We start from the raw sequence: 10,000 nt of genomic DNA on the forward strand, positions 1-10,000 counted from the left end.
CGGTGATGACTCGCAAATTACGTATATCATACCGATTACTCAAACCGCTAATTAGTGGTAGCCTTATATGTAGTAAGCAATTGCTGTTAGATTATAGATATCAAATAATAGGAAAACTCATTGATACATAACACTGTCTTCAATAGAAATAATAGATTTACATCATTCAAAAAGATAAATGAAACGAAAAACGTAATATAGGAAACGAAATATCAACAATGGAAAAAAGGGAACAGAAAGTATAATTTGAGAATTACAAACACTTAGCTATTTTGTCAATTACAAAGAATTACAGGAAAGAATGAGTAAGAATCCTGCATATTGAATTTAAGTGGGCACAGTATTACGACCAATATTGTTGGAATGAATTAGATATACGACTAAATAATTATTCCTTAATTATTTGACTGTAATAAAAAACGTAAGTATTTATAATTGAATCAGATATATACTTTTATGAAAACAAAAGCTATCCATATATTTTTAATTAAAGTAAGTTAAAACCTGAATAGCACAGTTAGATGTTTAGATATACGAGTGAGATGTTTAAAAACACTATTAAAGTGGTAATTATAGAATAATATGCAATAAATAAGTCAGAAATATAAGAATTATATTCAGAATGAAGGATTACTAGATTTCCTATTGTAGCACTTTTTTAACATTTATTCTAAAATCGCTTAATATGTTTCATCAAACAGGACTGATGTAAAGATAAATTACCAGTTGTATTCTTTTCATTTTACGCTTAAAAACGATGTTTCTTTTGTAGTGTTCATGTTCAATATTATAATAGGAATATATGACACTATCCTAATTAGGCGCTCATATGTTATTTTCTATTCTTCATTTCCACATAAGTCATAGCGATAAGTAGATACATTCGTATTAATGACATCTCACGAATTATACGAATAATTCGAATATGACATCTTGTATCGAACCTGTTGTTTGCACCATTAGTTTTTTATTACAAGAGAAATATACCAATTTGGCAAACCATGTGTTACTGAGTTAAAAATAACTAACACTATATAATACAGTACAAGTACTTCAGAAATTGTCTAAATGCTTCGATAATAATGAATATTAAGCGATGTATTTTGGGCTAAATCCTCATACTTATTATTTATTTCTCTAGCATACCACGTCCTATTTTTTCAGATTTAATAAGAATATTGCAACTTATCTTCATTTACCATTACTTTCATATGTTAATTCTTGGTGAATCATCATACAATATTAATTATTCGTCCTTACATATATTACTCTTGGTTTTTCGTTTCTCTCACTCATATTGATAATATGTTTTTCATTCTTCAATACATACCTGTGTACAACACACTTTGTTGTTGATTCATTACCTAGATATTTGTGTTTAACTCTCTTCTTCATATTGCCCTATATTGTTACTGATTGGGATGTATCATCCGTAACTTCATTCAGTACAAGTGGTATACATACATGTGATTCATTATGTCTAGACATTAGTAATGAATGGTTTATACATTTTGTAAAAACCAGAAAAGTGCTTAAACTCGACAACGCATCCAATTCATCAATTATTGTTTTGAATAGGGTTACTCGTAATAGAGAAGTATCACAAAACGAATTTTCTATTCAGTCAAAGCCAGTTATTTTACATCCACGAATCAAGCATTACTCGGAGATTCTCTGGTCATCAATCATACAAATGATCCGAAAGTCTATATTCCACCTTTCTATGATCATTCTTGGAACAAGATACACTCTTTTCCATGGAATGATTCGTACAATTATGATCATATTTGTAACAATGTATTAGAGCAAATTACTAAAAATGATACTTTCTATATTATGTCTGGTAGTTTCAATGGAGGTTTAGGACATAAATATTTAGCAGTATTTCATTCTATAACTTATGCAATTTTGTTAGGACGGCGATTTCTGCGTTTGATTTGAATAATGATATGATTTATAGTTCATTTACCCGAAAGCTTTTGGAAAGAAACCAACAGTTGTTTTCGCCAATTACGATACTATGGAGAATATGAGGGATTGGTTATTTGTCGTAAGAATGTTAAGTGTAATCACAAGCATATCACGAACAATCATAAGTTACCACAAGCAAATCTAGTAACAATTGATTTCCGCAACAATAAGCAACTAAATACAATAGAGAATCTAAATCTATAAAATCAGCTAGGTATTATTAAAACAACAAATTGGAGAGAATATCAAAATATAGAGGTTGTTATTAAATCCTTCACTAAAAGTACAAAACTCTATACAAAATGTACTACGTGATTTACCTTCCCAATGGTTTTCAGTGGCAGTTCATATTCGATGGGTTAGGGTTAGGGTTAACAAACAAACAAACAATTCATTGACCTGCAAAAAATCTTGAGCGGGCCGTTCACCGCCTGTTACGTCCGTACCTTCCGGCCTTGGACTTCTTCCCAGTAGCCGACCTCTTGGGTCTGCTTGCTATCCCTTTGCTCCAGATACCAAAAAGAGTAAGCCGATCATAGTAAGTGCTTTGCAAAAATCTTGCTAGTTCCTCACAACCAACCAACTCACTCCTCTCCCCAAAGAACTTCTCACAACCATTACCTGGTGCCTGAATTTCCTCACAGTCCTTCCTTCCTGTGTTCGGGACCCAATTATCCTTCCCATGGCTATCCGAACTATGATTCTCCCCAGACGAGGTACACACAGAGCCAAAACCATTTCTCATCGAACCCTTCACAATATCTCTCCAGTCTGAACAATAAATTCTTTGAATGACCCTCCGTCCCAAGGATCCTCTCGGAATAACACTGCAATCACCAAAGCCACGTAGCGAGCCCCTCACATCCACCGGGTCCTTACACAATAGACATGGGCGAAATCGGCTGTCCACAGCGATATGAGTAGAAACTTGACACGCGTCACCAGAATCCGCAGTCGAAAACGTCGAATTAGCAGTCGTCGAAGCAGTCGTAGAAACAGCGCGAGAACCTTCGTCGTTCTTGTCCGGAGTAATTCCAGTTATCGGTAAGCTCTTCCCAGTCGTCCGTAGGGTCTGACATTCCGTATCCTTCCTATCGATTAAAGGTATAATCTCGGGGGTCTGAGAATCCTCGTCATCCGTGGGTGACTGTCGGTGTGTCACCCCTTTCGATCCTTGTGCAACACGATCGTTGCGTAACTTGAAAGCCAGCAGAGACTCTATTGGCTCATTGTCTGAAGTAGATCTGTCGTTTGTCGACAATCCGTGGGTGTCTCTCCATGTCCTCTCCTGTACCAGTCGTAGACGCTTTCGGTTCGACGGGTCTAAGACAGTCCTCCTACTGTCAGTCCATCTTCATCTTGTCCTTGTTCCAGTCTTGTCCAAAGTCTTGTCCTTGTCCGAAGTCTTGTCTGAAGTCTTGTCCGCAGATAAATCCTTGTCCTTGTCTGAGCACTTGGTCGCGATCTTGAAAAACTCGTCGATTCCAGACTGTCTACTCTTCTTCCTACCCGGTACCTGTGGCAAAGAGGTCACCATAACCGGCGCCGAAAAGCTAGTTGGTGGGTGTGATAGCGACTCAACTAACTTCTCCCTTTTCGGTACGCTCCCAGGCGTCGAAACTCTCCCGCTCCCTACTTGATCTCCCCTTGCAGGTCCAAACTATGATCCGACTTTGTCCCTCCGCGTCTCGGACTTGTGTCCTTCTCTAGCGCTCGTGTCAACCTACTAGCTGCCTCGGAGTCGTTCGGACTATCGGGCAGAGGTAGGGCATCCCTCTTCACAGACTTCTTCTTCACTCCCTGTACTTCTGCTTTGTGGGTCGACACATCATCCAATCCGAGAACCATCCGGATCAGAGAAAGGCTCCACGTCATACTCCTCACCCAATGTGAGCCTCTCTCTGATCCTTCGGACCAAGGCCAATCTTTCTTTCATATATCTCCGGCATTTAAAGAGGAAGTGCTCTAGGGTCTCCTTCTCGCACTCTCCACAGCAAGGACACTTGCACCCTTCTGGCCCCTCTAGCTTAGGGTAGCGCGTCTCCACACAACACCAGCTCCCACAGCGCATTTCCAGGATTACCTGACACCCTCTAGCCAACTCCGGATGCCTGAACCACAAGTCCAGGTAGCGCCGGTTGATGGCTCGTCCTCTTGTCAAGTACGTCCTCAGAAACTGCGCATCGCTCTCCTGCAGCTGGCGTATCCAAAGGCGTGGAATCATCCTCCGTACCAGATCTCTGGCCGAAAAAGGATTTCCGTTTCGTGGCTCTCCACCCCACATCTCGAATGCCATCTGGACATGGCACTTCCGCCTCTCATCTAGCCACCGCGCCGGAACCTCCTTACCGCATGCCAGGTGATCATCGATGATCCCTCTACCTACCGTCTGCAGCACTTCCTGTGCTATCCTCTCCGTCGTCTTCAGGTAGGTGTTCTTCGTTGACCACCATTCCAGCCTACTATCTATGAGATCGCCCAACGTGCGACTCAACCACCTCCCCTTCCACATGCATCGCAATCGCTTTGACACCAGAATAGGATACACCGGAGGCATATCCAACTCCAGTTCCAACGATGGAATGCACGTGGAAAACTTCCCGGTGGCTTGTAGGATGTAATTGAGACCTCTGTTTAGCACTCTTTGTACACTCCTTGCCTCATCCTTGTTTCCGCCCCATACTTCTGCTCCATAGAGCCCAGAGGTCAGCACTACACTCTGAAGTACTTTGACTCTTAACTGTGCCGGAATTCTGTAGTTGCATAGGAATCGCTTTTGGCTACCTAGGACCATCTCCATCTTCCCAATTCTCGCATCCCTCATATCCGTCCTGTCCAGATTGGGGGTGATCTTCACTCCTAAGTAGGTATATTCCTCAACTACCGCTATCGGTTTTCCTTGGAGAATCCATTCTCTTCCTACATAGTTTGCGTTCTCCTCGGCAGTACCAAATAACATCACACCACATTTGGCATGCCCCACAGACATCTCCCATGTATTTGCCCACTCCGAGACATGATCCAGCAACTTCTGCAATCTGTCTGCCGTCCTCGCGAATACCACGATGTCATCCGCAAACATCAAACCCTCAACCTTGGGTTCCCAAGAGAATAGTCTCTTCTTCGGTTTAGGGAGGATATCGTTAATGAAGATCGAGAACAATATCGGAGATAGTGGACAGCCTTGACGTAGACCTCTCTCTAAGGGTACTTTCGGGGATCGCAATTGACCCACTCGTACGCTTATGTAAGATCGGTCTATACAGTAGCCGTTCGGATAAAGTTGTACGTTTTACCCGATATCCCGTAAGCTCGTAACTTATACAACAGTGCTTCATGGGGGACCGTATCGTACGCCTTCTTAAAATCGATAAAGCATGCAAATGCCTGCAACTCGTCTTCCGGCAGCCTTATCCGATTTTTCACCGCTCGCGCTTCGATAGTCCATCGTTGTATAATCTCGATCAAAGCTCCGACCTGCCCTACACACTCCTGTTCTGGGCGGAAACCCGCCTGGGCATCCGACAGGAAGTGCTCCTTCTCAAAGACGGAGCTGATACGACAAGCTATCACTGCCGCCACGATCTTCACGCACACAGGCATCAAACTGATACCTCTGTAATTGTTCATGTCCGTCAAATCTCCCTTTTTCGGTACCGAAACTACCGTAGAAGTCATCAAGTCCTCTGGTATGTTCCCATGGAAGATGGCATTCAGTACTCTCAGCAATATGTACGCTAATCCTCGATCTCCTCGAGGCCACTTATTTCGCGTTATTGCCTTGTACACTTCTCCTGGAATACCATCTATACCCGAGGCCTTCCCGTTTGCCATCGTCTTCACTACTTCTCGAACCTCCTTCCAGGATATGTCTTTGTTCCAGTACTCTTCGCTCCCGCACATACCCTGGTTTTGAGGCTTGTTCACCTCAAACTTCTCCCAGTATCCGAGATCCTTGCTATGGCCATTTCCCTTTGACCCTAGCTTCCTGTAGTGTTCAGCCCATAAGTCAGCCACTTCGTGCTCATCGGTACACAGCCTACCACTTGCAGGATCCTTTATCACCATCGCCTTCCTACTCTTCTCCTCGTTCAGCTGTTTCCCTATCCATTGCCACAGTCTGCGGCTATCATTCCAGAGTTGGGATTCTATACCGCTATGAATCGCACGTATCTTCTCTTCTTCCTTGTACTGCTTTATGGCTCTCTGGCACTTCTTCATCAGGGCTCTCTCTTCCTGCGATAGTTCCTCTCCTCTGTGTCTCTTCTTCAGTAAATTCCGTCTCTTCTCCGCCAATCTCTTTATCTTCCTCGGAAACGGCTTCTTTACTCTTTTACCAGGTTTGGGCGCTCGGACCATTCCTTTCTGCTCCAGCGAGTCTTTCAATTCCACTAGGAATCGAGACACAGCCTCGCTACTCTCGCCCTCTATCAACCCCTGGTACCGGCTAATGTCAAACTTGGAGTCATCCAAATCATCCTCCAAGCGTCGGAGTACTGCAAATCGGTTCACACTTTTGTACACCGGACCTGAAGTCTTCTGCACAAAACTCAGAGTTGCAGATAATCCATTATGATCTGAGATTTTCGAATCCACTACCGAGACTTGGTTACACTTTGCTTTCCCTCCAATCGAATGTAGAATGTAGTCGATAACGCTTGCACTCCTTCCTCTCTTGAAGGTTACTTCTCCTCTCCCCATTGGAGCTACCTCCACGGGGATCTGCTGGCCTCGAATCCAGTTCTTCACCTCCGAGGGAGTCATGTTGAAGTCTCCCATTACCACTAACTAAATTCACATTCTTCCTATCTCCCGCGTAACCCATTATCTTCTTCTTCAGATCTTCTATCACCACTTCCTTCTTCCCCCCAGCATTCGCTGTAGGGATGTACACGTTGCAGATCACAAGCTTCTTCTCGCCTCGGCCACACCGAATCCAGATCATATTCTCTGTGATCTCGAGCACCTCGGGAAACATGTCTCTCTGAACGATCGTCGCTATTCCCAGGTTTCCTTTCGCCAGCTTCTTCGGCCGGTGTTCGAAAACCACACAGCCCGGAACTTTCCAAACTTCATCACGTTCCGTCCGTTTCGTCTCCTGTAGCGCCAATACGTTCGCACCCACCTCATTCATGTAGTTCAGGATTTCGATCTTCTTCTTCTTCACTGTCCCTACATTATGGGTTGCCACGCCGTACACCAGTCTCCTGTCAAATTGGTATTTCTTCCCCTTTGGTCGCCGGGGATTCTGGAGAAACACTCTCACTCTGAATCCCATATGGTTCCCAAGCACCGAGAAAGGGGTCACAAACTTATCGTTCGTGATTCCCTTCCCAGTCACTTTGAAGAAGCGCTCTTGGCCAATTTTGCGGAGAATTGTCACTCGGACGTCCTGCACTATCGATTCCAGTTCGCACACTTCGACCAACCGGTATATCAACTTGTACACCAGTTTCACGTTGCCCTCTAGCAATCCATAGATTCTCAGGTGTTCGCCCTTCCTCGGTTCACACACTACTTCTTGCGTCGTATCCGAGTCTTTACGGCCTTCCTCGTTTCCTTTCTCTTCCTTCTTCGGTTTTCCTCTTCTACCTCGTCTCGACTTCTTCTTATTCTTCTTCTCCTCTTCTATCTCCGCTACCGTCTCCTTTGCCTTCTTAATGGCTGCCTCTAGATAGCGGTCGTCTTCCAGCGAGGTATTCTCTACCGATATCTCCTTCTTCTTCGCATCTTGCTCTTCCTTCACAGATATCTGCTTCTCTGATTCTTTCTCAGGCTCTTCCGAAAGTTCCTCTTTGCTCGGACCTTCGTTTCTTACCTCCCTCTCCCCTTCCACACATTCCTTCTGGGGAGGAACTACCAAACCATCTGCATCGATGTTTATCCGGTAAGACTCCACAAGTCCGCGGTCTTCCATAGACCAAACCTCAGGACCTTCCGAACCTTCTCGCCATCTCTCAATCTCCTCCTTCTCCACATCACTCTCAGGTTCGCTTTCCTCTGCCTGCGGTAAGCACTTCCTTTCGGGCACTCGGACCATCATATCCTCGTCCCAACTTTGGCTTCGCCTGTGCCACTTCACGTCAGGTCTGTGTACTTCGTCTCCTCTGTTGTGTAATACTTTACTCTCCCCCTCTCTACCGAGGGTCTTCATCGTCATCTCTTCTTGCAAGGATTTCTCCTCCTCCTCCTCCTCCTCACTCTCATCTTGATCCACCTGGACATTCACTTTCACAGGTGTGACCACTCTGCAGTGTGAATTGAGGATAGTATCTCGTCTCGGTGAATGTTCTCGCGTTGAGGCGTTACTATAGTGAGATCTCTCACTCTCGGGGCTCGAGGGTCTCCAGCCACCCAGAGGGCTGCTCTTCCTTTCCTCCACCTCAAGCCATCCATCAACACTATCCGTCACCGAGTTCTCCATCGTGGAGTCACTCCAATATCCATTCTCGTTTTCATCCATCAAGACTTCCAGGTACTCTTCTTTCGGCCAATCCATGGGTGTCGTAGAAGGAGAGGACACTTCACTGCTACTCTCCTCATCCTCCTTCCTGTCCCAATTCTGCCTTCCTTCCTCTGAGTACCTCCTTGTCTCTTCCTCTTTAGGATATTCTTCGACCTCCCTTCCTTCGATACTCTCCTCACTCCATATCCTTCCGGGATTCTCTTGCTCCTTTGTTTCCATGGGGTGTTCCTTGGGTCCCGCTAGACACGTCTTCTCTACCGGGATATGTCCCACTTCCGTTTCTTCTTCCTTGGACATAGGTTTGTCACTCTTCACATCACAGCTTTCTTCTATCGGGTCTGACGGTCTCACTGGCACCTCCATTCTCTCAAGCACCTGGGGCGATTCTGTCTTCTGGGGTCCATTGGTTCCTTTGGTTCCATTGGGCACCTTGGTTCCCTTGGTTCCCTTCGGCTCCTGTAGCCGTACTCTTTGAACCCTCTCTTCGGTCGTCCCTCGTGCTTCCTCTCGGTTCTTCTCTTCCTTCACGGTGCTATCGTCTCCCTTTCTCTCTGCCTGTGATTTCTTCTCCGATGCCTTGGCTTCTAGCTCAACCTCCTTCATTCTCGCCTCTTGCTTCTTTCTTCTTTCTTCTTCTTCTTTCTTGGCTTCCAGAATTGGTTTCAGCTTCTTGTACTCTTCTCTAGCCACTCTTATTCTATATGGTACTGTACCTCGCCTCCTTCTCTCTGTCTTGGATGGTACCATATCTCCTCCAAAAGTGGACATTTCCAACGAATTCCAGTACTCCCATCGCATCCTGCAACTCTTTGAACCCTGTCCTCTCTCTTCCCAAAGATAAGAGAAAGCAGAAAAATCAGTGTTTAATTTCCCAGATGGGAAGGCAAATATACTGTCGGAACGGATTGGGCTCAATTTACTACAAATCGACCCCTCATCCACCAAATCAAGTGGCGTATCCAAATTCGCATTCTTATCCCACATTTCAGAATGAACCTTCTTATACGGCGGGACATTCTTCTGTTGGACCGTATTCGTCCTCTCTGATGAATCGCACTCTCGCTTCCTCTCCCTGTCAGTGCGGGACACCTTCAGGTCTTCTTTGTCACCGCTGGATTGCGTATTCATCGTCTTCTTCCCACTCATACTTAAGCTGGCTTCATTCTTATTCGCGCCCGATTCTTCTTTCACAGCCGCTTCAAAACTATACATTCCTGTCGAATTTGAGTTTCCCAATGTCTTCTTTGCATTCTCTTTCTTATTTCCTCTCTACCACAGAAAGTTGAAAAAATCGAAAAATCGTTTACCATAGGGAGAATCGACATTTTGCTCCGAACTACTTGTGATTACTATACTGCTCTTGCTCTCCTTCTCCTTCTCCTTCTCCTTCTTCTTCTTTACTTCTTCACAGGGCAGCTCATAATCCTTCTTCTCTTCCAGCAAACTCGACTCTACCTTTGTTGAAGGCGAAACCTCTTTTGGTTCAATCGGCTTGACCTCCTCTTCTAAACGCACTCTTTTACTCTCCGTGTGACGCAAAACCACTTCTTCCTTTTCACCTCC

The 10,000-nt window shown here is 44.7% G+C and overlaps 1 protein-coding gene across 1 annotated transcript; it reads right to left on the reverse strand.

Annotated features, from left to right (window-relative positions):
• Positions 1–906: 906 nt before the first annotated feature.
• GSBLH_T00004691001 (uncharacterized protein) lies at positions 907–1,008 on the reverse strand (the record flags this gene model as incomplete). The annotated part of the gene is made up of 1 exon (XM_013043644.1): positions 907–1,008. A coding segment is annotated over one exon (102 nt), but the record flags the coding sequence as incomplete, so codon positions are not given.
• Positions 1,009–10,000: the final 8,992 nt, after the last annotated feature.

The sequence above is a fragment of the Blastocystis hominis genome (genome assembly GCF_000151665.1).
Source record: "Blastocystis hominis, Singapore isolate B (sub-type 7) whole genome shotgun sequence assembly, scaffold_7".
NCBI lineage: Eukaryota > Bigyra > Opalinata > Blastocystidae > Blastocystis > Blastocystis hominis.